The sequence below is a fragment of the Cercospora beticola genome, chromosome 5 (genome assembly GCF_033473495.1).
Source record: "Cercospora beticola chromosome 5, complete sequence".
NCBI lineage: Eukaryota > Fungi > Ascomycota > Dothideomycetes > Mycosphaerellales > Mycosphaerellaceae > Cercospora > Cercospora beticola.
In genome coordinates this window covers 5,012,029-5,035,573 of record NC_088939.1, presented here as the reverse complement: position 1 = coordinate 5,035,573, position 23,545 = coordinate 5,012,029, and the positions used below count along the sequence as shown (strand labels likewise).

The 23,545-nt window shown below is 52.6% G+C and overlaps 9 protein-coding genes across 9 annotated transcripts; 5 read left to right on the top strand and 4 right to left on the bottom strand.

Moving 5' to 3' along the window:
* Window positions 1-1,676: 1,676 nt before the first annotated feature.
* RHO25_009089 (uncharacterized protein) lies at window positions 1,677-3,029 on the bottom strand (the record flags this gene model as incomplete). Its single annotated transcript, XM_023604866.2, has 2 exons — window positions 1,677-2,656; window positions 2,708-3,029. 2 exons carry the CDS (start codon window positions 3,027-3,029, stop codon window positions 1,677-1,679), a joined length of 1,302 nt encoding a protein of 433 aa, XP_023460747.1.
* A 393-nt stretch (window positions 3,030-3,422) lies between these two features.
* On the top strand, window positions 3,423-3,725 carry RHO25_009088 (uncharacterized protein; the record flags this gene model as incomplete). The annotated part of the gene is made up of 1 exon (XM_065603142.1): window positions 3,423-3,725. The coding sequence occupies one exon, from the start codon at window positions 3,423-3,425 to the stop codon at window positions 3,723-3,725; it is 303 nt and encodes a 100-aa protein (XP_065459214.1).
* A 189-nt stretch (window positions 3,726-3,914) lies between these two features.
* On the top strand, window positions 3,915-6,260 carry RHO25_009087 (uncharacterized protein; the record flags this gene model as incomplete). The annotated part of the gene is made up of 3 exons (XM_023604865.2): window positions 3,915-4,154; window positions 4,210-5,339; window positions 5,468-6,260. 3 exons carry the CDS (start codon window positions 3,915-3,917, stop codon window positions 6,258-6,260), a joined length of 2,163 nt encoding a protein of 720 aa, XP_023460748.2.
* Window positions 6,261-6,426: 166 nt separating this feature from the next.
* RHO25_009086 (uncharacterized protein) lies at window positions 6,427-8,157 on the bottom strand (the record flags this gene model as incomplete). Its single annotated transcript, XM_023604864.1, has 1 exon — window positions 6,427-8,157. One exon carries the CDS (start codon window positions 8,155-8,157, stop codon window positions 6,427-6,429), a length of 1,731 nt encoding a protein of 576 aa, XP_023460745.1.
* A 2,073-nt stretch (window positions 8,158-10,230) lies between these two features.
* On the top strand, window positions 10,231-12,564 carry RHO25_009085 (uncharacterized protein; the record flags this gene model as incomplete). The annotated part of the gene is made up of 2 exons (XM_023604863.1): window positions 10,231-10,413; window positions 10,465-12,564. The coding sequence occupies 2 exons, from the start codon at window positions 10,231-10,233 to the stop codon at window positions 12,562-12,564; spliced, it is 2,283 nt and encodes a 760-aa protein (XP_023460746.1).
* Window positions 12,565-12,873: 309 nt separating this feature from the next.
* RHO25_009084 (uncharacterized protein) lies at window positions 12,874-14,044 on the top strand (the record flags this gene model as incomplete). Its single annotated transcript, XM_023604862.1, has 2 exons — window positions 12,874-13,048; window positions 13,122-14,044. The coding sequence occupies 2 exons, from the start codon at window positions 12,874-12,876 to the stop codon at window positions 14,042-14,044; spliced, it is 1,098 nt and encodes a 365-aa protein (XP_023460743.1).
* Window positions 14,045-14,164: 120 nt separating this feature from the next.
* RHO25_009083 (uncharacterized protein) lies at window positions 14,165-14,857 on the bottom strand (the record flags this gene model as incomplete). The annotated part of the gene is made up of 2 exons (XM_023604861.2): window positions 14,165-14,796; window positions 14,851-14,857. The coding sequence occupies 2 exons, from the start codon at window positions 14,855-14,857 to the stop codon at window positions 14,165-14,167; spliced, it is 639 nt and encodes a 212-aa protein (XP_023460744.2).
* Window positions 14,858-16,420: 1,563 nt separating this feature from the next.
* Window positions 16,421-17,515, top strand: RHO25_009082 (uncharacterized protein; the record flags this gene model as incomplete). The annotated part of the gene is made up of 2 exons (XM_023604860.1): window positions 16,421-17,043; window positions 17,110-17,515. The coding sequence occupies 2 exons, from the start codon at window positions 16,421-16,423 to the stop codon at window positions 17,513-17,515; spliced, it is 1,029 nt and encodes a 342-aa protein (XP_023460519.1).
* A 1,900-nt stretch (window positions 17,516-19,415) lies between these two features.
* RHO25_009081 (uncharacterized protein) lies at window positions 19,416-22,916 on the bottom strand (the record flags this gene model as incomplete). The annotated part of the gene is made up of 6 exons (XM_023604859.1): window positions 19,416-21,055; window positions 21,109-21,667; window positions 21,721-21,844; window positions 21,895-21,916; window positions 21,965-22,438; window positions 22,493-22,916. The coding sequence occupies 6 exons, from the start codon at window positions 22,914-22,916 to the stop codon at window positions 19,416-19,418; spliced, it is 3,243 nt and encodes a 1,080-aa protein (XP_023460518.1).
* Window positions 22,917-23,545: the final 629 nt, after the last annotated feature.

Here is a 23,545-nt window from a genome sequence, read left to right as displayed (position 1 = left end):
AGTCAGACAGATAGCCTACGCATTCAATCATGAGCAACAGAGCAATGCAGCAAGGCTGCATCGACAGCTTGGGATCAATACTGAGCCGTCATAGGCTGGGAGGACATTTCGGGCCATGTCTTGGTGGCAGGACTAGTTACAGGCAGGTCGGAGCTGGACGTGAGATATTCAAGGGGCTCAGTTGGAATCGTGCGGTCTGCTAGCGCGGCCCTTGGTGCAATCGACTACCCACGCGCGTTGCGTCTGCAAGCGCAGTCGTAGTGCAGCGGTGATGACTCTGCCGGATCGGTGCCGTAGGAATCCCACGAGGCCGCAGCGGCGGAGGAGCGCGGGCTGGCGGGACAGGGGGCCAGCGGCAGTGCCCTCAGCGCGTCTATCGCCTGGCATTCGTGGGTTGTGGGCAGGCGAGGCGTGCTAGCACCTTCAGCACAACGCCATGGCGATGTTGGTGAAGGAGAAGGACGATGATGATGCAAGCTGAAGACAAATGTCTCGGCTGTGGACGGGAGCCGGTGCAAAAGCTTCGCCCGCATCCCTGCACACCACGAGGCGCCCATCTCATTCGCCCGCGCGTGTTCGTAAGGATGGAGTCTGTTCTCACGCACCGACACTTGGACACCACGACGCAGCGCAGGTACTGTACCTCGACTCGACATGCACCTCATGCGCCCGCCCGAGCATGAGGGCGTCGGCGAATATCAGCAGCACATGCATGCCCACCGGATGCTGCATTGGGGAGCCCGCCAGCGAGGATCTGCAACTTCACCTCCTCCTCGACGCGATGACTACGCAGTTATGAGCCAACCCTTCATTATCACCACCCCGTCGCAGCAAGACCAGCTGCAGACCTTGGTCCTCGCCATCGTGATAGTCTGCGGTATCGACACTTGTGGCTTGAGTGGAGCACAAACCGTGCAAGGCTGAAAGCCTGAAAATAGCCACAAGCGCGGCATGATGGCGCCCGCTCATCACCTCGTCCTGCAACTCGAATGGTGATAGTCAACAAGCCACGACGTCCCGAAGCACCATCATTATCAGTCGTGAAGGAAGCGAGGGCAACGAAAGTGCTAGAACGCCGACTAACGAAGCAGTCCCCGACATTTCGCATTTACGAACACGCACGCGAGCTGCACGATGCATGGCGAGTCCGCCGAACGTCGTCCGCGAAAGCGAAAGCATACGCGGCCAAGACTACCTCCTACGCTGGCCGCATTTCTGACCTGCAACCACTCATAGCTTCAGAACACCATTTACCACATACAGGGCTGATGACATGGACACCTACCATCATCCGTGCTAGTGTATCGAAGGATGCGAACAATCGCATCCTGAGCCCACCGGTCTGGTACTTGGTTCGCCCTCTGTCAGTTGACAAGACCTACCGCCCACGCAATGCTCAGTCATCCATGACTAGCATTAGCCACACAACAAAAAAATGTCACGGAACACAGGAACCACAACAACCCTACAAGCGAAATGCGTTCCTTCTGAGGCTCAGCATGTATGTAAGCAAGTCTTGCATCTCTTTTTATGAACGTTCCTGGTACAAGGGCATCACTATACGTTGGATTCCTGCCCTTAGGTCTGCCTAGAACCCAGCATCCGGTCATCAAATATTCTCCCTAGCCGCGTCACCCGAAACGCCTGCCTGCAATGACGCGAAGATGTACAAAAATCTACGTAGTCCCGTTAACCTGCGTCTGACCATTCTCCGCCTCCTGCTGCTGCTGCGGTGGTGGCAAAGACTTCTGCGGTGCCGGATTAAGTATCCCGGCAGCATCGATCAGCGGCGCAGAAGGATTAATCTCCAATCCGAACCCTGGCAAATCCAGCACCGAAACATCCAAATACCCATTCGTAGGAATCGGCTCATTCGTGAAAAGATTTCCAAACACCGGCAGCACACTCTTCCCATCTGGCGAGTTCGCCAAATACTCCTGGAAAGGACTATGTGGTTGCGAAACCACAAAATGATAAGAATACGGTCCACTGGCGTGAGGTATCACCGGAATATCGTATGCTTGAGCCATAGCCGAAACTTTGAGTAGTTCAGTCAGACCTCCCACCCACATGACGTCCGGCTGCAGAATATCCAAATTGCGACCCTCGATGAGTTTGCGGAATCCATAGCGCGAGTACTCGTGTTCACCGGTCGTGAATTTCACTGTGCGGTGTGCGGCTTTAATCAATGCGTGACCGTCGTAGTCGTCCGGTGAAAGACATTCTTCCCACCAATCGATATTCAAATCTTTGCATTTCTCCACCAACTCGATCGTATAAGGCACATTCAAACTCATGTAGCAATCCACACGAAGAGGGAAATCAGGTCCGACTTCTGAGCGCTTTTGTCGGAGGTATTCGACATTTTTTCTCATTCCTTCGGGGCCTTCTCCGGGGCTGTATGGGAGGGCGACTTTGGCTCCGCTGAATCCTGCATCTCTTGCTGAAGCTGGCTCGGGGCCGGTGCAGTAGAAGCTCAGTCTTTCCCTTGTTGCGCCTCCGATGAGTTTGTAGACGGGTTCGTTGCGGATTTTGCCGATTAGGTCCCAGAGGGCGAGGTCGATGACGGAAATTACGGCGACGGGGAGACCTTTGCGGCCGTAGAACATGGAGCCTCGGTACATCTGTTCGAAGAGGTGGTTTGTGTCGCGTGGGTCTAGAAGATATCAGTCTTGAGCTCACAAAATAGGATATTATGGAAACTCACCTGCGCCGATCAGGAATCGTCGAAAGTGCTCAGCAACCAGCCAGCAAGCTGGAGGACCACCGAATCCAGTCGCGAAACCTTTGGTGCCATCGTCTGCCTCGATCTCAACACAGAATGACCCAAGAACATTGATACCCCAGCTTGTTCTCGACTTTCGGTACTCTTCATATCCTGACATAGGTGTTGAAATCTTGGAGTCGATCAACCAATGGCCGCCTTTGACATTGTGATAATCGCCTCCAGAGCCCACGCCTGAAATGATGAAGGTCTTGATCTCTTTGATTCGTGGGAAGCGCGCCACACCACTTTTGCTGTTCGCCATGATGGCTGCGGGTCTCAATTCTTCTCGACACGTATATCGCGACTTTGTAGAGCTGTCCACACGTGTTAAGCTGCCTGGGAGAACTGAGAAACAGAAGAGAGCAGCAAAGAATCAAGAATAGGAACAGAACAGAAGAATTATCTGCAACGCGTCAACATCACCTTTTGTCTATCATGCTACCAGCAATCTCATGCGGGCCAGCATAGACGGCGCACCCGCATAGGGACAACAATGTACCGAATGCTCTGACAGCGTGTGGTGAGGCCGAGGGCGGGATTGTCGAGTGTGGATTCGCTGGAAGCTTGCTCCAGCTCGCCCCTCTTTCAAAAGCTCCGGCGTCGCTCGGTCAAGCTGCTTCCGCTTTCCTCGTCGCAATTTCTCCCGAGCGAGACGATGAGCCCAAACACGACTTCCACGACGCCGCAAAAGGGTGTCGTCGGTTCACCCAATGGAACCATCGACAGCTCGCCCGGTAACGGCAACGACCATGGCGGCGAGCAGAAAGACGCCGACGAGGCGTGGAGTGGCGATGAGGGCGAGGAGGTGGTGGAAGCCGACGGATCGCGCAAGCGAAAGCGTCCCATGAGCGTGTCGTGTGAGATGTGCAAGAGTCGCAAGGCATGTGTTGCACCAAGCCTGCCCACGGGGATCGATGGAATTGTTCCGGATCCTTGCATCTCAAACGCCGTCCACTGACTCCAGCCTCAGGTGAAATGTAGTCGTGGGCAACCCAGCTGCGACTGGTGTGTGCGCAATGGCCAGATCTGTGAGTACAAAGAGCGCAAGAAGCCTGGTCTGCGAGCTGGCTATGGAAGAGAGCTGGAAGCACGGCTCGGTAGGTCATTGATTGTGGTGTTGTTGGAAGAGCCTCATTGTTGATGCATCATGTCAGACAAGCTCGAAGGTGTCCTCGCCGCTCAGCAGCAGGTACTTCAACAAGTCGCCAGCGCACTGCCAGGAGTGCAATCACAAGTGCAGCCACAAGGACAAACTCATGCCTCTCCTGCAAGTGTCCATTCCCAACATGCATCGAACACGGCATTGTTCATGCAAACACCCGATATGTACCCCACAGCAGCGGCGATACAGTACAACAGGCTGCAATCACAGGACGGCATGAATGCGGTGTGCACACGGTCTCGAATCATCTCATGGAGTAGCATTAGCTGATACAGCTCAGCATAACGCGGCACACCAACGCCATCCCTCGCAACATTCGCTTCACCTGCCTTCTGCCACGTCGAATGATCCATACGCCACCAGCAACGGTCCTCTCGAATCGCCAAGCATGAACATAACCGGAGGTGCAGGTCAAGAAGATGCGTTGAAAGCGGTTTCTCAAGACCAGCATTTCCCGCCCTATGATCTCCTTTATGCTCTGGCAGATCTGTTCTTCAAGCATATCAACACCTGGTGTCCGATCTTACATCGAAGGAGTACCCTCGATTCGTTGTTCGGCTCGCATACGCTTGAAGAAGCGGATCGCATACTGCTTCATGCGATTGTGGCGACCACGCTGCGCTTCTCTACAGATCCGCGACTGAGCGATTCGGCTCGAGAACGGTATCATACCATATCCAAGCAGAAGGTCCTCCTATACGGACTAGAGAACAGCTCTGTGAAGGCGCTTCAGGCTTTGGTCATACTTGCTTTGGACACAGTCGGAAGTTCGAATGGACCACCGGGATGGAACCTCCTTGCACTGATCACCAGAAGTGTAGTGCAGCTGGGATTGGCTGTGGAGACGAGCTCGACTTCAGTGGCGCCTCTCTTCCCCTCCATATACACCCTTCGAGCAATGGTCCTACCCGAACCCAAATCCTTCATCGAAGACGAAAGCCGGAGACGACTATTCTGGATGGTCTACCTGCTAGACCGCTATGCCACCATCGCAACAGCTTTCGAATTCGCATTGGATGACAAAGAAATCGATCGCAAGCTACCATGCCGCGATGACCTGTTCGCGCGGAACCAGCCAGTCGAGACAAGGTGGTTCCAGACCATGGAGGGCGAGCAGCACTCACTCAGCGAGATGAATCATCCCGAAAACTTGGGCAGCTTCAGCTACTACGTCGAGATTCTCGGAATTCTCTCGCAGATCCATCGCTTTTTGAAGAAGCCTGTCGACATAAGCGCCTTATCTGACGTGGAGCAATGGCAGAAGGAGTACCGTCAGCTGGACGGCAAGCTCAATCAGTGGAAGTACAGCCTCCCAAGCGAGTACGGCAACATGTCTCGCTTATTTAACCCTAATGGAGGCAACAAGATTGTGAACTGCATCTGGATCATGCTGCACATCACTTATCATACGTAAGTCACCAGCCCTAGAAGTCCCTGTCGTATAGCCCTACGACATCCGATGGCATTCACATGCACTCATCTTTCACCGGAGATGCACATGTTGCATTATCGCTAACGTCAGCTTTCTGCGCAAACAGTACCGTGATCCGATTACATTCTTCGGCAGCCTATCCCACGACCCGATCACCCATCTTCACTCCATCCTTCTCCGCCAGCCAACGCTGCCACACCGCAGTCGAAGACATCTGCGCCCTATGTACCTACGTGCGCTCCAATCAAATGCTCACCAAACTCGGACCACCCTTCGCGTTCAGCTTATGGGTTGCGGCCCGACTCCTACTTGTACATGGCTCCACCATTGACCACCATGTCAATCCCGCCATTCACCCCCTGGTCGATACCCTACGTGAACTGGGAATCTATTGGAAAGTCGCAGAACGGTATGCCACACTTCTGCAGCGCGTCATGGACGAATATAGCGAATCCGAAAGCGCGCCTGTGCCAGCAAGTGGTGTGAGGGAAACACCAAGTACTGTCAGAATCTTAGCCGACATGCGTCGTTGCGCATATGATTTGGACTTTTTGATCTCGAGACAACCGAGGCAGACGTATTTTGGCGCGAATAACAGCAAGTCTTTGACAAACACCCGCGGCGGCAGTAATCAACAACAACAACATCCTTCCATGACGACGCCCAACATGAAGACTCCGGCGCCGAATGAGTTGGAGTATTTGGATGTGTTTGATTTCTTCAATATGCCCAGATTGCCGCCTGCTCCGATGGGAGGACCTGTTGGATCGGGAGAGGTGGGGAGTAGTAATGGAGATGCGAATGGGAATGGAAATGGAAACAGTATGCCTGAGTATCAGTCTTTTATGGATTATCAGAGTTTGGAGGGGAATCATGGGACGGATTGGCTTGTACAGTGATGAAACGTTTCGCATTTGTTGTTGTGTATATTGGACATGAGTGGACATATATTGGGCTCGATGCGATACAGTCACAGTGTACAGAAGGCGTGCAAAAAGGTGCATTTCGGCCACTTGTATATATAAAGCGATCTATGCCTTGGACTCTAGTCTCATCCTACTCTTTCTACTTCTCGTCCAACCCGCCCTCATCCCTCCCATCCACCATCCCCACCGGCTCCTCCCCAAACACCACTTTCTCCCTCACATACCCCGGCAAAACCTCATCATCCAGAAGAAAGCCTTCTGTCAGAACCATCTCCTCCCTTTCCATCCTCTCCTCCCCTCTTCTTCTCCCCACGGGAACAATCTCCACAGGCCAAATCCAACAAAACGCCCAATAAACAACCCCCGCCGCCGCAAAACTCAACACAAACCCGCAATTATATATCCTCACAGCGGTAAGACTTATACTTCCAGGTGAAATGGCGCCAGATATACCTGAGATGACGAGGCCGACGCCGATGGCCCAAGCGATGTAGGCGCGAATGTTGAAGCCTTTGGTATAGTAATACGGACTCCCCTCTTCTGGCCTGTAGAGCGATGGGACGTGCACGTTTCCTTTTCGTGCGATCCAGTAGTCAACAATCATAATCGCAACCACCGGACTTATAAAACACAAATAACTCCCCAAAAACGTCAAAAAATTCTGCGCAGAATCGACAAGTAACCAAGGTACCACAGCCCAAATCAATAAATGACAAAGAATCATTCCTCGGCGAATGTCAAAATATCCTGGAAAAAGACCTGCCAAATCAGAGCCGACGGGAATAGCGTTTGCGGAAATGTTTGTGACGATTGTGGCGAAAGATTGGATTATGGAGGCTAAAAAGATGAGGGAGCGGGATGTTGGGGTCCAGGAATAGGAGGAGAGGATGAGGGAGTAGTAGTCCCAGAGATTCCAGTTTGCGATGCCGAAGTTTTTGGCTCCGGAGGCTGTGGTAAAAAGTCCGAGGAGGATGACGAAGGGTTTAGATATGAAGAGACCGATCGTTAAAGGGAGGATATCTCTCGTAGGATGATTGCCGTAGCGGGCGAGATCGGCAATGTTGACCATAGGTGGTACGACGCCGGAGACGACGGTGTTGATTGCGCGGAGGAAAGACCAGGCGAGAGCAGAGCCAGTGGCGGGGTTGGAGCTGAAGTGGAGGTCTACGCCGCGGAATTCGATGAGAGACCAGATCATTGTTGCGATGTAAGCTGTAGGAGAGAGGAAAGATTTTATGACGAAGAGGGGGCCGGAAGCGCTAGGATGGAGGAAAGCGAAGGGGAATTGGAGGAGCCAGGTGAGGAAGAAAGCGATCATTTGGGAAGTTGTGATTCCTGCTGAAACTGGAAGGTGGTTGGGGATTTGGGTCCATTTGTATCCAAAGACACAACGTAATGCGACGTCCATGAGGCGGCTAGCGTAGTATGTTTGTGTGCCCATGTAGAAGATCGCAACGACGGCGCGGATGAAGATGAAGAATAGGGAGCCGTAGATTCCGGCGGAGATTCGAGCGTAGACGGGGAAGCCGATGTGGTAGAGGACTGGACCTCGGGCGTTGAGGTAGAGGATTATGCAGCAGAGGAAGGTTCCGACGAAGGAGGCGATGATGATGAGCCACCAGGTGAGGCCGATGGAGAAGAGTGTTGAGCCGATGTTATAGGTTGTGGGTGAGAAAGCGATGCTGAATTGAAAGGCGAAGTAGTACCAGGGTGACCAGCAGCGTTGGTGAGGTGGAGTTGGGATGAGGTCGATATTGGACCATTTTCCGTAGGCTTTTGCTGTCGCTGTGTCTTGTTCTGCATTTTCTGCATTGTCGTGCGTTCGTTTGACTTGGACTATGCTGCGGAATTTGTCTGTGAAAGAGGACATCTTGGCAAGCGATGAAATGAAGAAATTGTGCGAGCCTACCTATTGCGATCCATACTTACCTGTAGCATACGTTCATCGTACAATGCGTAACTGCAGGATGTCGAGTTCAGATAGGCAGAGGTCTGCTTAGAGATAAACCAGACGACATCCCTGACATTGTAGATGATAGAGGCGAGTCCGCATTGATAAGGCTGGAGCTCAGTTCTCGGCGGAGAGCTGGCCCTCACGTGCGGATCGCTCAAGGCAATCTTGGAAGGCAGAACGCGAAATGTCCTGCAAGATGAGAGTTGCAGTGCAAGCTGGTTCGATGATGCCGTGTTGTCACATCGTGATGTCGGACAAGTCACGCAGCAATGGTGCACCGTCTTTCCCGTCTCGCGGCGTACCGAGCCTGGCCAGTCCAAACGCGTGCAATGCATCCGCTCGCATCTGGTCACGTCCCAAAAACGGGCGGCGACATTTTCCGTCCAGTTGGGCTGGGGCGCTGCTCGGTTAGCAGATGATGTACTTTTGTCATCGATAATGAATGAATAGGGCTTTGAATTCTCCGGGTCTTTTGCAGGGCCAGAAGACACCACCACCACCATTTCTTTCCTCGGTTCGAGTGGGTGCATGGGGTTGTCTCCAGAAGGGTGCGGTGCAGTAGCACGAGGCAGTAGTTTGCGCGCGAACAAGTGGGATGGCGGCCGACTACTGCCCACTAACTACTTGTACCTCCGCCTTGCCCGGACGGCTCGCACACACTCGGACGCATCTACCGGTTCATCGAGCTTGGTGCCCGTGCGCTGTTCCAAGAACACTTCTCGTGTCACCACATCAGCTTTTACAAACAACTCAAGTCCAGTGGAGTCGTTGTATATCGCTACGCAGCTGGTATCTTCAGCATGCCCTAGCATACAGTACCCTCGCTTGCACTGGCGAAAGCAGTCTGGTGTCGATGTAGCTCTGCTGCAGGCAGTCCGGCATCTCGTTACCATCATCAGCCAAGCTGCGCCACGAGTCCCAAGACGGTAAGGCGTTGAGACGTCCACCCAAAAGCCTCTCTCGTGGCATGCGTCGGAGCAGTGGCGCAACAGCATGGCGTCTTGGGAGCTGCACACGAGAGTCTTCCCACCTTCCGCATTCGCAATGCACCTTTGTCACGCTCTTTTGCATGTCTGAGCACTCACGACCGTAGACACGGCAAGCGAGTGTATTTGTATCATCTCCAAAAAAGGGATGTCAGCGGCGTATGCAAGGGTAGAGCAGGTACGAGAGACATGGCACGTTCTCGGGAAGGCCGCGAGCCCCGGTGGACATTGATAGGTTATCCACAGCTCTGGGAGCCGAAGGAGCATGGATATCCAGGCCAACGTGGGAACGCATCGGCTCGTCGACACGGTGAGGGTGGGTATTCTGCCAGCAATCGACCTCCCTTTCGGGACGAGAGAGTATCAGCGGGGCATGCGGCTGCAGGCTGCCTCTGGGCACGATCTCGACGATTTGTGATGTCGAGTCGGGCAGTTCATCACAACTGAACAAAGGTGATGAATGATGAAAGATCAGTGAAACGGAATTAGGTTCGTACGGGAGCAGGATCACAGGCTCGAGCCACAGCTCCGTCGGCGGCGAATGTGGAATAGAGTCGGAGGTTAATGTGCGTGCACGCTCTCGCCCTGTGTCCCACTCGAAGCCCGCTGGCTGGATCGCTGTGCACTAGCGCCCTGCGACGCTTCGCTGCTGCACCTCGATGTCTACCTACCACTCTCGCTCCGCCAGTCCATTGTTGTCTCAGGCCACACACGCACCCGCTGCCTCTCTTTGTCCGCCCCGTCTGTTCCTCTCGCCCCTCGCTGCCGTGAAGCCTGTCTACGACAACGCTCACGGGACCGTTGGACATGTCTCGCAGCAAACATCTCCGTTAATCGTTGGGTGAGTTCAGCGGAACGTCATGCCATGCTCCCTCCAAGCACCATTCACTCATTGTACTCCAGTTTGTGCTGCACGCCGCGAGCAAGCACATGGATCCTTTGACCACCGCTCTGCCTTCTTGCTGTGCGAGTAATCGATAGACCACCACCGCCCTGTCCTGCAATGTCGGTATCCGCAATACCTCCGAGCGGCGTCACATTGCATGGCATCCAACATGGAGACGCGTCCACCAAGCAACGTCCGACGCCGGCAGTGCTGTTCAAGCTCAGCGAGGAGCTTCTCGAGGACGTGAAGAAGGCGTCGAATAATGCCGGTGGCCTGCAGTTTGTCACTGGCACGACTCCAGTATGCCATGTGATCGACATGCAAGGGCCAAGGAGCTGACAACGGCTGCAGAAAATACGACTCGGAAAGCGTACGATAGACCTGACTATCTCCCCCGAAGCCTTCGAGCACGAATTGTTCGCCGCTACCGCCGCATCCCTCACCGATCTCAAATTCGCCGGCGTCGTAGGCCATCGAGCTCAGCTGAAGGAACCCGAAAGGAAGCAGAGTCTGGGCAGCGATGCAGCATTGGCCGCTCTACAGAACAGTCTTGCGTCTTACCACCAGGAGAAAGCAGCAAAGTCGGTGGTGGTGACGAACTCCGTCATTGGAACGCCCAAGAATCGATTCGAGGCCAATCGAGAACAGAAATATGCCCATCGACGTGGTCTGTCGGGCTCTCAGCATGCCAGCCCATCCCTCAGCGCGTCCGGTACGCCGCGGATTGGAACTGCGCCCACCTCGGCGCCATCTAACGAGTCCTCGTTGCGCCTCAAGGCGATGCGGAAGCCGCTCATACATCTGCTTGCGATCGAACCACTGACTGTGGATGAGATCGCGCGGAAGACGCGCATCCCGAAACCAGAACTCGAAGACATCCTCTCCAAGATAGGGAAGGCAGACGGAAAGAAGATGGGCCTGACAGACAGAGCATTTAAAGAGTTAGACGTTTGGAATTTCGCATACAGCACGAAGGAAGAGCGACAAGCCGCTATTGATAACGCAGTAAGAGCATATGATAGACAGAGAATTGGAAAAGAAGAGGAACTGTGGCAGAAGCTACTGCCGGAGGAGAGGAGGAACAAGGGGGAGTACTTGTCCAAGTTGCATATCGGTGGTCCAACGCCGAACATGGGAGCAAGTCCACTGCCGCACAGCGGTGCCGCTGGTGGCGATCTCGAGGACAAGCAGGTGGGAAGTGCTGCAGGAACTCCCAAGGTTGGCGCTGTGAAGAGTGATCTGATGAAGAAGTTGGCCAAGAACCCGAAACAGCGAGCGCTCGAGGAGGCCAAGGAGAAGAAGAGAAAGGAGCGAGAAGCGGCGAAAGTGGACAGCGATCGTGAAGGGAAGCCGGCCAAGAAGCCACGCATAACAGCAGCAAAGGCAAATCCCAAAGTGAAGTCTGCCGAACTGGTACAAAGCTCGAGCGAGGACGAACCCAGCAGCAGCCAGCCGAGACCAGCGCCTGCCAAACGAGAGCAACCGACAAACGCTGCCGCCAAGGCGAAACCAAAACCTGTGGCTTCCGCATCGGCAAGCAGCAGCGATGCTCCTGACAAACGCAATCCCGCGAAACCGGCAGCTGCGGCCAAATCGAAGGTCGGGACTGCGTCTGCACGAGCAACGCCGACCACGACCGCGACTGCAAAGGCGAAGGGCTCGAGTTTGGGCAAGAGCACGCCGAATGGATTACATGCTCCCGCCTCGCAGAAAACCCAACTCAGTCCCAACAAGCCTCATCACCGCCCTACTGCCCCATCGCCTCTAGGTGCCGCACGTCCGCGCGTGGCTTCTGATGTCTCGGATCGTACAGCTCTAGGCGTGCAACGACCCAGACCCGGCGCCGAGACACCCAAAGGACTTGGCATATCCAATCTCAATGGGATTCGAAAGCGAAACGACACTGTCACGAGCAACAGTACGGACTCATCCAGCAGCAGTAGCCTCAGGATGAACGGTGGGCCTGTAGGCAACGAGAAGTCACGCAAATCGCTTCCCAATGGTGCGGGTACGCCGAGAGAATCATCTGCATTGACGAATGGCGCAAAGCGGAAGACCGATACAGCAACCAAGCGCAAGGCAGTGGACTCACCTCAGGATGGGAACCGGATCAAGCATCGGAAAACCGATTCCAGTTCTTCGCATTCTCAGAACTCCATCAGTGCGGGAAGCAGCAATTCGGACCACGATCACGGATCATACTCTCCCGGTCGGGGAAGAGACAACAGCATTCGGATGAGCTTCACACAAGGCGTGAATCTTGCCGAGAAGTTCAGAGAGGAGTTATACCCCGCGTACGCGAAACTGTACGATGAGTTGGAGGCGATTGAGAAACGTGGAGATGTGATTCCGGCCAAGGACAAGGAACGATTGTGGAAAATGCATCGGCGGTTGGAGCAAGTGAAACGGGAAATGCGAGAGGCCAGCGCCAGGGAACACGAAGATGATTGATTCAATGCGAAGGAGAAGCATGTTGTAAACGAGGACTATATTTATGTGCTGTGGCTGTGGTTGTGGAGTATGGGCAAACATCCCGGGTTCCGATGCCGGACGGGGCCCCGCTACCAACTACCGCATTGCCTCAAGCTTGATGATTGTGCCATTTGGATGGGGTTCTTCGCCAATGCTGTGTCAGATCGTTGGCTTATAAAACGGGATCATTGTAGGATATAGCAATCATCATCAACCAATGAAGCTTTTCTGAACACAGTCGTTGACAGATAACCATCATCATCACCAGAAGCCCGTCATCGTCCCACCATGTCAGAGAAACAGAACACTATCAAGAAAGTCGCCGTGTTGGACGACTACGCCGGCATAGCTCGCAAGCACTTCGACAACATCCCAAACATACAAGTCTCCTACTACGACAAAACCCTCAACGCCGCCAAAGAAGATGATCTCCGAGCTCTCATTCAACGTCTTCAGCCCTATGGTAAGCACGTACCCTCGAACTCGCGTTGTAACAAATCCTCAACACTACCTTTCCTAACACCAATGATAAACAGAAATCATCTCCTCCATGCGCGAACGCACAGCTTTTCCCCCGGAACTTCTCTCCTCCCTCCCAAACCTCAAACTCCTCCTCACAACCGGCATGCGCAACAACAGTATTTCTCTCCCTTCTGCCACAGACCACAAAATCATCGTAACTGGAACCAAAGGCGACAGATTACCGGACTCGCACTACGAGGATAAGAATTATGAACCTCCGCCTCCAGCCGAAGGACCGAGTAGTGTAATTCAGCATTCTTGGGCATTACTTTTATCTCTCTGCTCGAAAATCACTGAACATCATAATTTGCTTCAGAAAGAGGGAGGAGAAGAGTGGCAATCTGGAACGATTATTTCCTTAGCTGGAAAAACGCTGGGTTTGATCGGGCTGGGGAAGTTGGGGACACAGTTTGGGAAAATTGCTGTGCAGAGTTTTGGGATGAAAGTGATTGCTTGGAGTCAGAATTTGACAGAGGAGAAGGCTGATGAGGCTGCCCAAAGCGTTGGGCTTCCCAAAGGGACGTTTGAGGTTGTGGGGAGTAAGAAGATTCTTTGTAAGAGGGCGGATGTTGTGAGTTTGCATATGGTTCTTTCGGAGAGGAGTCGGGGGATTGTTGGAAAAGAGGAATTGGAGTGGATGAAGAAGAGTGCGGTGTTGTTGAATACGAGTCGTGGAGGGTTGGTTGATGAGGATGCGTTGATTGAGTGTTTGAAAAAAGGTGGAATTGCGGGTTTTGCGAGTGATGTATTTTGGGAGGAGCCGTTAAGGAAAGAGAGTGTTTGGAGGAGAGTGGGGGAGTGGAGTCAGAGTCAGGTTTTGCTGAGCCCGCATATGGCGTATGTGAATGAGGGGACGATGAATAGGTGGTATGAGGAGCAGGTGGAGAATTTGGGGTTGTGGTTAAATGGGGAGGACGTGAGGAATCGGCTGAATTAGATCGTTGGCTTTTCTTCTTCTTTGCTGTTGCTTACTGAAAATACAAGAGTAGATTGCTGCTTAACAATACGAGATCAAGATTCGCCACATCTGCTTTATCAGACTTGCATTCACTCATTTTCACCCCCTCTTCTGCAAATTCCGTAACATCCCCTCCTCCTCTTGACTAGCCAACTTCTTTCTCCCCTTATACTCACTCCTCAACCACTCCACAACCTCCCCCGCACTCCTATCCGGCGGGAAAACAGGATAAAACACCTTCAAAATCCTCCCATCCTCCACAACCATCGCCATCCTCTTGATCAACGTCTTCCCCTCCCATTCCATAGTCGGCAATTTCAATTCCTTCACACACTCCAATTTGTCATCACTTAACAACTGATACGGTAAATTCGTGCGTTGCTTGAGTTCGAGTTGATATTCTGTTGACTGCGTACTGCAACCGAAAATCTGGCTCACGCCAAGTTTGAGGAGTTCGGTGGAGAGGTCGCGGAAAGAACAGGCTTGGGGTGTGCAGCCTCTTGCACCCGGGATGGAGTTCCAGGAATCTGGGACGGTTTCGTTGGGTGCTGCGGTGCGGGGGTAGAAGAAGAGGATTGTGAGGCCGGACAGGGAGCCTGGGGAGACTTTGGATGTTGGAGGTGAAGCTGTGGAGGGAAGGGAGATGGTGGTTGGGAAGGGAGTGCCTGGGGTGAGGTGGGAGGTTGCTCCGTCGTCGATGGGGATTGGGAGGTCGGCGGGGAAGGTTGTGTCTGTTGCTTTGTTAGTGAGTGGTGATGGGTTTCAGGTCAGGATTTGGCACATACGAGCCATCTTGTCTTGGACTTTGTAGCTCTTGTGACTTGCGGAATTTTGGTGTATATGTATGCGTCTAGTGGACGTGCTAAATATGTACTTGTATCGTGTAGTTCTCCCCGTAACCATTGGAAAGAAGTCGCCATAGGGCGTAAAGTTAGTGGGGCAGCTTCCCGGAGCTTGACGCCATTGATCGACCGCCACTGTGAATCGGGCATGTCGTTGCGAAACTGTGCTCTATTACTGTCTCCATTTCAGACTGCACGTTCCGAAGCCGTTGTTTGAAGGAACAATGTGGTGACGCGACGCTTCTGCGGAGCACAGAACGTCGCGCCGCACCAAAGATGATCCGCTTCCGGAATTTCACGTCATCGGAAGAGCGTCTGGAAGGAGACAGCTCTATTATAACTTGTTAAGCATTCATTTTACTTTCTAGAATACTTCGAATAATATATCCGACGCAGTTCGAGGTTTGTCGTAGACATTCTACGACATGTATAGTCTATACAAGTACGCAGCGCTCTCGGGAACTATTTTGCAGCTCCCAAATCCCAATTCACGCAACTTCCTGGCGAATGCATATTTTCAGATCGGCCTTGGACTATCGAGCATGGCGGCCGCATTGCTGGCGTCGATTCGACACCATATAAGTAATCGACTTCGCAAGTGGTCAAGGATACATATGCTGGCACCGCAGAAAAGGACCAGTGAGGGCGGATTACAGGTACTCGTCTCCTTTTCTTTTATTCTGTGATGCATTTTTCGCGGGACGTTAACTGGCGCAAGATTGTGTAGAGCACTTTGCTGCGGCAGATCCTGGGCAGTTGCATCTGCTCATCGATGAGTGGGTCGTGCTAGATCAGCTCTCGCCAGGAATCCGAGATGAGGACAAGAGGCTCCTTACCGTCTCGCGCAAGAAGCGGAACAAGAAACGCCTCTACCAACATCTGAAGCTCAGAACATACTGGCTGATTGAGTCAACCATTCTAGTCATGTTCAGACTTGGGTACAAAGAACGTGGCAACCTTGAATAATCTACTGCCATGATCCCAGACTTCAATGGCCTTGAGTGGGACGTTGATACCTCGCACACTTTATTCACCAGTAGCCTGATCGTGCTGGTAGGGCACTGGGCCTACGTCGACTCTGTAGCCTTGCAGATCTGGGAGCCAGATTCATCGGATTGATCGGATTAGTTGGCATTTGCTTAGGTATCAGGGACTCTACAGCATTCTCTGCTTAGTGCAAATGTGTGCACGTAGCAATATCGCTGAGCAACGACAGGGCTAGCCCTGTGCAACATCTCGAATGTCCCGAGCTAAAAAGTACAACGAAGCAGAAACCAATTAGATCAAGTTAGTGTGACGGTGTGAGCAGCGCCTAAGCCCTTGTCACCTACGGATTCAGTAGGTGCCGAATACCGAATTGTGAAAATGTCTAGGTATACAGGACTCCTATATTTAAGCGCCTCCCAGCACTTAGGCCTACCCTCAGGTTACATTTACGTGCGATCCCCCACGCATTCATTTCGGGAGCATCCATGAGACTGCAAAATTGGAGGCACGGGGTTACAGAAATAACATGTCTGGCACGATAATCATTACCGGAGCTGCAGGAGGCCTTGGGCTCGCCCTTTCAGAGATGGTCCTCCAGCGTCCGGAGCAGTATCATGCTGTATTTACAGTCCGCGATGAGGATGCTCCGAATGCAAAGCCACTCCATGACCTAATTCAATCCAATTCCGGCAAGCATCGAGCCTGCATCGTCAGTCTCGATCTCAGCAAGTCCACCTCGATCCGGAATTTCTGTACCCATATCAATTCGCGAGTTTCAGCCGGCGAGCTTCCACCTATACGCGCGCTTGTGCTGAACGCGGCATATATTCCCAATGGACCTGATCGCAAGTACGCTGAATTCGTCGATAACCAAGATGGAGCAAAGATCGAGATGAATTTTGCGGTCAACTATCTCGCGAACGTGCTGCTTGCGCTCCTATTGCTGGAGAGCATGGACAAACTGGCCGGACGCATAGTATACGTCTCGAGCATTGCGTCTAACCCTGCGAAGGGCAAAGTCAGCTCGAACGAGCTGCTGTGGGATCCTGAGGATCTTGCCTTTGCGCGACAGCTGCCTTCAGCCGGTAGTGAGGCGAGTGACGGTATGAGACGGTACGGCAGGTCGAAGTTGTGTCAGATCATGTTCATGTGAGTAGACTTCTTATGGTCCGGTTTTCGATGAACACAGGCCCCGCTAATGCATCTGGAATCTAGGCAAAAGCTGCAAAAGCACCTTAACTCGACGCCCAGTTTGAATGAACTATGTGTCGTTGGTGTCGACCCCGGCGTGATGGTTCACCCAAATCTCATCAGGAAGCACAGCAATAATAGTATAATTATAGAAAAGCTCATCGGACCGGCACTCATGGCGTATTCCAAGGTTGCACAATATGTGTGGCCAAATGGAACTTTCCGCACCGTGAACAAGTCCGCGTCGGACATCATGAGCGCTGCACTAGATCTCGATAGCCAAGGCGAGTGTTTGAAAGGCGCGTACTTGAATGGCTCAAAGCATGAGGAACCTACTGCGTGGGCGAAGGACGAGGATAAGCAGAATGAAATCTGGGAGTTTAGCCTGAAGTTGGTCAGATTGAACAAGAGCGAGCTCGGGTTGTGCTAGGATCTCTGCCTACTGTACGATGTCGCAAGCGGAAGGAGATGATCCGCGAGGGAAACGAAGGAAAGTATGCCGCTTTGCAGTAGTACGAGCTCCTTACTGGTTCTTCTGGTGCTCCAAGAATTGGTCTGCGTGCGAAACGAGTCGGACAAGGATACGAAGGAACAAAGAAGTCGATGGTTGGACGAGGACGATGCATTGCTTCTGTGAGGCCTGCTCAGTAGGTCAGGGTGACAAGTAAGGGGGCCGCTAAGGGCTTCTTCCATGAGAAGAATACAGATGTACAGACAGGCAGTTGATGAGGAAGAGCATGAATAGCAGCATGATTGTGTTGGAGCAGAGCAGCTGAGACTCGGAATGACAACCAAAAAGCTGATCGAATAAGTACGTGCTCATTGATTCCCGGCCAGTCTTCTCCACTTACGACCGAGCCATTCTGCTAACGCTAACCAGGCATGCAAAATTTTCCAGTATTGTTATCTCATGTCAACAAAAGAGCTGCTCTGCCTATAGATCCGTGGGCTGGCCAGCTAATTCGGCCCAATATCAGCCTGTCGCCTCCTCTACATGTTCGAGCATTTGCCTATTCTGGGAACACCCTAGCATTCACTCCCGTTTTCCAAAAGCGTTACCGAGCCCAAAACAATCAGGATTTTCGTCTCCAGGACAAGAAGCTATGTTGGTGAGTCGACAGCGTGGATCTCTGTGGGAAATGGTAAGAGCGGAGTTTGGGAAAGGTCTCTACCTCCAGCTGCATCGGCCGCTGATGGTCCCAACACCCTGTGTCATCCAAGGGTCGTAGTGCTCACTTTGGCCGAATCACCATGTCCTTCAAATTTTGCAGTAAGCTGTGGGACTGCTTATCATCACATCATGAACAATGCCGGCACGAGGGTCCATTTATGAGATCCCAAAGTTTGCCGTCAATTTGGCGATTTCGCCCCTTCTCCAGCCTGTTTTGTGACAAGAAAGCAGATACAATTTTCCAATTCCACGTCCTCAGTTCCCTCGTCGCAGATCAAGTGGAAATTCCTGGTCGAATCACTGATAGAGTGGCAGGGCCGGTGCGACTAGTGCGGCTGCTAGAGCACATAAGTCCTTGCCAAGCCTATAGCCCTCAAGACCGCAAGTGTTTCATTAGGGTTCCGCCAGAGTGGATGTAGCAGTCGATAGCCTTATGGACAATGTATCATTCCGCCGGCCTCGAGCGGAGAATGCTCATCCAGGATGAGCAGGTCTTGCGTGGATGAATGTTCCAGGAAGGCGAGAGAGTAAGAAGTCTGCTTGACCACACGAACATAAAGCTTCACTTGACCCAAAGCTTGCTCATTGATTTGAGCGTGAGCACAATTGCTGCTACCTCATACACTGTCAACAGAACTACCGGTCACGAGCGATTATCGCATTATACACTATCAACAAAAGGTCAGTGTTCCTAAATTAGTTTCGGATGCCAGTTTCTAATATCTACAAGTCCACAATGCAACCTCTCCTCGCTTTCAAAATTTCTTTACTAGGACTAAGCCCAGCGGTCTACGGCTGGTGTGGTCAAGTCTACCAGGACAACGTAGTGTGTGGTTACAACGACAACGTTGCCATCATGCAAGGAGATTGCAATGCCATCGGCGGGAACCCCTCAGACTGCCTGACAAACCAAGTTCGAGCGTGGATTATATGCGACCAGGTTCCGACTGGTCCACACAAGTATACATTGACAGATGGTCAGCGTCGCACGGTCGATATTTACCAGTATGGGACTGGTTGCGAGTAGAAGGGATCCAAACTAGCGCCTCGAACCGACGAGCAGAAACGGAGCGGAGGTAGAGTCGTGACACAATTCTTGTCTTTGGCGCATTTTCTCTTAACACTACAATCTGGTCGCGCCGCGGTCGACTGCAATATCTTAGTACACATCGCTCACATATCGATCAGTCTTCACGCTCTGCAACCACTTCTCTGCGTCTTCCATGGTCACTCCACGAGCCTCAGCATAAAGTTTCATGCAAGCCTCGGAAACACTCTTCCCCAGTCTCGCAGCACTACCGCAAAGGAAGACTTTGCCGCCGTCTCTAAACATCTGGGAGAGCTCTTCTTTGTGCTCAGCAATCAAATCTGGCACATAGCGTCGGTGCTCTCCATCGTCCATCTTACTGAAAGCTGTTAGGACCTTGACGATGCCTTGCTTTTCCCAATTCTCGAGTTCATCGCGGTAGATGTAATCTTTGTCTTTGTGGCGACAGCCGAAGCACAGGACTGCAGGGCCAAGTACATCTGCGCCCTGTGCCTGGGCAATGGCGGAACGCTCTTGCAAGAAGGCCCGCATTGGCGCAATATCTGTTCCAGCTGCGAACATGATAAGAGGAGTTTTCGGTTGTGGCAAGCGGAAACCGATTTGTGTGGGCCGAACGAAGCATGTGATCCTGTCCCCTAATCTTCTCGAAGCCAGGTATGTGGATGCGACACCCCGGAATTCGCCTTGTCCAGACAGCGCGGGTGACTCGTGAACATCGATTGTGAGTGAGACTGCGTCGGGACTCACGAGTGGCGAGGATGAGATGCTGTATTGGCGAGGCGCCAAGACCTGAAGCATGTCGACGTATTGTTCGAAGGGAATGGTGGTACCCGTCTCCTCGAGAACATCAATGACACTGTACCGCTTCTCCAGGATTTTGTCGTAGTTGTCTGCCATACGAGCCAAGGCGTCTTTCTTATTCCCAGGAGCATGTCGGGATACAATCTCCAGTTGGCGCTTAGTGATGGGAGTCGCGAGCTCGACTGCAGATGAAAGAAATTCGCGGACAGAAGTAGGCTCCTGAGGTAGGAACTTCTTGGACGTTCCACTGAAGGATACTAGATCGTGCTCATGGAGATCGAAGAGCCTTGTAACCCGCTGTACTGAGGCCAGAGGGTTGCGAGGCTGCACGACGAGATAGTCGCCAGCGATATATGGAGTGTCCTCTGGCAGCTGCACTTCGATATGACGTTTGGCTGGTCCCATCTCTGTGCCTGCAAGCTCTTTGTTGGCTATGATCGTGCCATACTTGGGAGCTTCGCCATCCGAAGTTGAGGGTCTGCGCTGAAGCGTAGCTTTGATTGTAGGCTCATGTGGCTCGCCGGCATCCCCGTCGCCAGCTGTGAGCGTTCTCATGAGTTTGTGCAACCATTCGTCCCAGGGACCGATAAGATCTGTCTTTACATTGCAAGTTCCCAGCTCCGCAATTCGTGTGCCACCAGCCTTCGCAATGAAATCATCCACGAGCTTGGGGATGCGATGGAATGTGGTCGCCCAATCAGAATTTCCGACACCGAAAACAGCATACTTCACGTTTGCCAATGGGCGCGAGTCTTGTTTCAGTCCTTCGAGCCAGGTGACAAACTTCTTGGCGTTGTCCGGCGGAAGTCCTTCATATGATGATGTGATGAAGACAGCGGGTCGATCGGTGGGGATGTCTTCCGTGGCAGAGTCAAGGCTGGATATGGAAGTCTTGAATCCTCGGTCTTTAGCGGCTGTCTCCAGGCCCTGCGCTAAGGCCTCACAAGTGCCTGAACGAGCATTAGTTGACTGAGTCTGCGGGGCTTGCACTCAAGATACATACCTGAGTTGCCACCAAAATATATGGAAAGAGGCTTGCCGCTCTTCGCTTGCAATGGTTCGTCAACTTTCGGGTGCGCGCTCTTCTTATCTGACTTCTGAACGCCACCTGGGATGCCAACATAGACGGACTTGCCTTGCCTGCGCTTGACCTTCATCCGGAAATTGGCAGGCTTGATCGTCAGGGTCGATTTTACTTGGAGTTCGTAGGACGGATCTGCCATCTCAAGCTGGAAGCGCTGAAGAACCATTGCGACGTTCATGATCATTTCCTGTTCAGCAAAGGCACGGCCAATGCATGCCCGCATTCCATTCCCGAATGGTTTCCAGCAATTCGGTGGCAGCTTCGCGTAGGCTCCGTTAAGCCAGCGTTCTGGTCTGTACTCTTCGGCATCGTCGCCCCAGACAGCTGGATCACGATGGAGGGCGCTGTTGTTCACCGTGACAGGAGTGTTGGCGGGTATGAGGTATTTACCCCCAATGATCTGATCGGTCTTGGAGCTAACTGTGAATCCGCCGATCGGCGATGACAGACGCAATGTCTCTTTGATGCAGGCGTCGATCTAGATGATAGTCAGCTAGTGTCCACCACAAAGCAGTCGTGGGGCCGTCGGACATATTCGAGTTTAGGGACATGCTCCAAGGTCAGAACTTCGTCGCCCACAACCTCATCTACAATCGTCTGAGCCTTGAGAAGGACTTCGGGATGCTTTAGTAGGTTATAATACGTGAAGGCGAGCCTGTGGGACAGTCAGCGAGCCCTTAAAACATATTGATAGTAGGTACCGACGTTGCGGAAGTTGTCTCATGCCCTGCGAAATTGTCAGCTTGCACCATTCAATGGGGCGGAATCGACTTACCCGCTACCAAAAATGTGGTAAGCTGATAACGAATGTTCTCATCAGAAAGTCCCTCTCCAGTTTCCCGATCTCTGGAGTTGAGCATCACATTCAACAAATCTTTGTTGTCTGGTTGTGGGTGCTTCTTGCGATCAGCCACAATTTCGTCACAGAGCGCGTGCATAGCTTGCACGTCCGCCACTCTTTTCCGTTCAGCTCTCCGATACAGTGCTTGAATGAGTTGTGGTCGCCCAGCCTTCCTGCCACTCTCTGCAAGGACATCTGACATTTGAGTCGCAAACGGGTGTACTTCTTCTGAGTAAAACTGGTTGAAGCGGTATGAGAAGGCACAGAGGCCTATCGTGTCGAACGCAAGTCGCGTCAGATCGTCCGAACAATCGATCTCGTGGTCGGGCCCGAGTCGATCCCACTTGAGGATCATCTGTGAGGCAATGTCTTGCATGCCACCCCACATTTTCTGGATGCCGAAAGGTCCTTGCCATAACATCAGTGTCTGCGGAACTACCCCAGGCCGTTTATGCTACGTACCAAATGTGGGAATCAACATGCGATGTGCCTTGCCCCAGTTGGGCTCCTCGTTTTGTGCAGTGAACAGTCCATCTCCAGCGAGCGCACGAGCCTCTTGGAGAACACGGCCAATAAGCTTATTAAAGCGTTTGAGATCGCAGACCTCGTTGACGAGTTCTTGACTCCCAACGAACACAACTTCTTGGAAGAATTTCAGCTTGATGATCGGGCCGTATATTTGTTGAAATCGGTTGATATCTTTGAAGATATATGTGAAGTCGACGTCCGGGATGTTTCCGAGTAGACCAAACAAGTGTGGAGGTGGCTGTGGTATCTCTTGCAATTGTGAATTGGAAGGCTTCCATCTTGAGCTGCTATCTCTGTGAGTTTTTGTGACTGGGCAGCCATTCTCGGACTGCTGCTGGGTCGCAGCTGGACACGACATTTTGGCCTGATCCTATGCTGAGTGTTGTCGTTGTAAGTCAATATGGGCTGTAGAAGAGGAGTGGGTCAAAGAAAAGGTCTGCGTTTATACTCTCAGGAGCCTGTGGCGGAGATGGGGACCATATATGTCCATGCCACTGGCAAAGATCCACGTCTTGCAAGCATGCGCCATGCTGAAGAAGGACTGCAGGCCGTTAATCAGCGTGTGCCATGATACACAGCCGACGCAGCTTCCACGGTAATGCCTCCGCCGCGATCTATGATGGCCAGCGGATCGGGGTGCGAGAACGAGCTCGTATGTGCCGGTACGACTGGGTGCTGCGGCGCTGCGCATTTTCAGCCATTCTTGTAAGCATGCGCCGTGGGCAATCAGACTGCACGACGACGTGAAAGGGCAATGCTCTCGGCCGAAGTGCTGCATGACTAACGCTTCGCCAAGTAGTTAATGGGAGATTCGTGTTGGCTGGAGATCGCAGGAGCGGGCCTCGGCACGTTCGCTTTCAGCGCGAATGGCATCGGGAGTCGGCGGCTGCTTCACCGATCAATCTCCTATCAACGACACACTCTTGCGGTCTTTCATCATGAAACGCATCGCTGGCACGCGTACACTCATCATCATCTCAGCCTCAT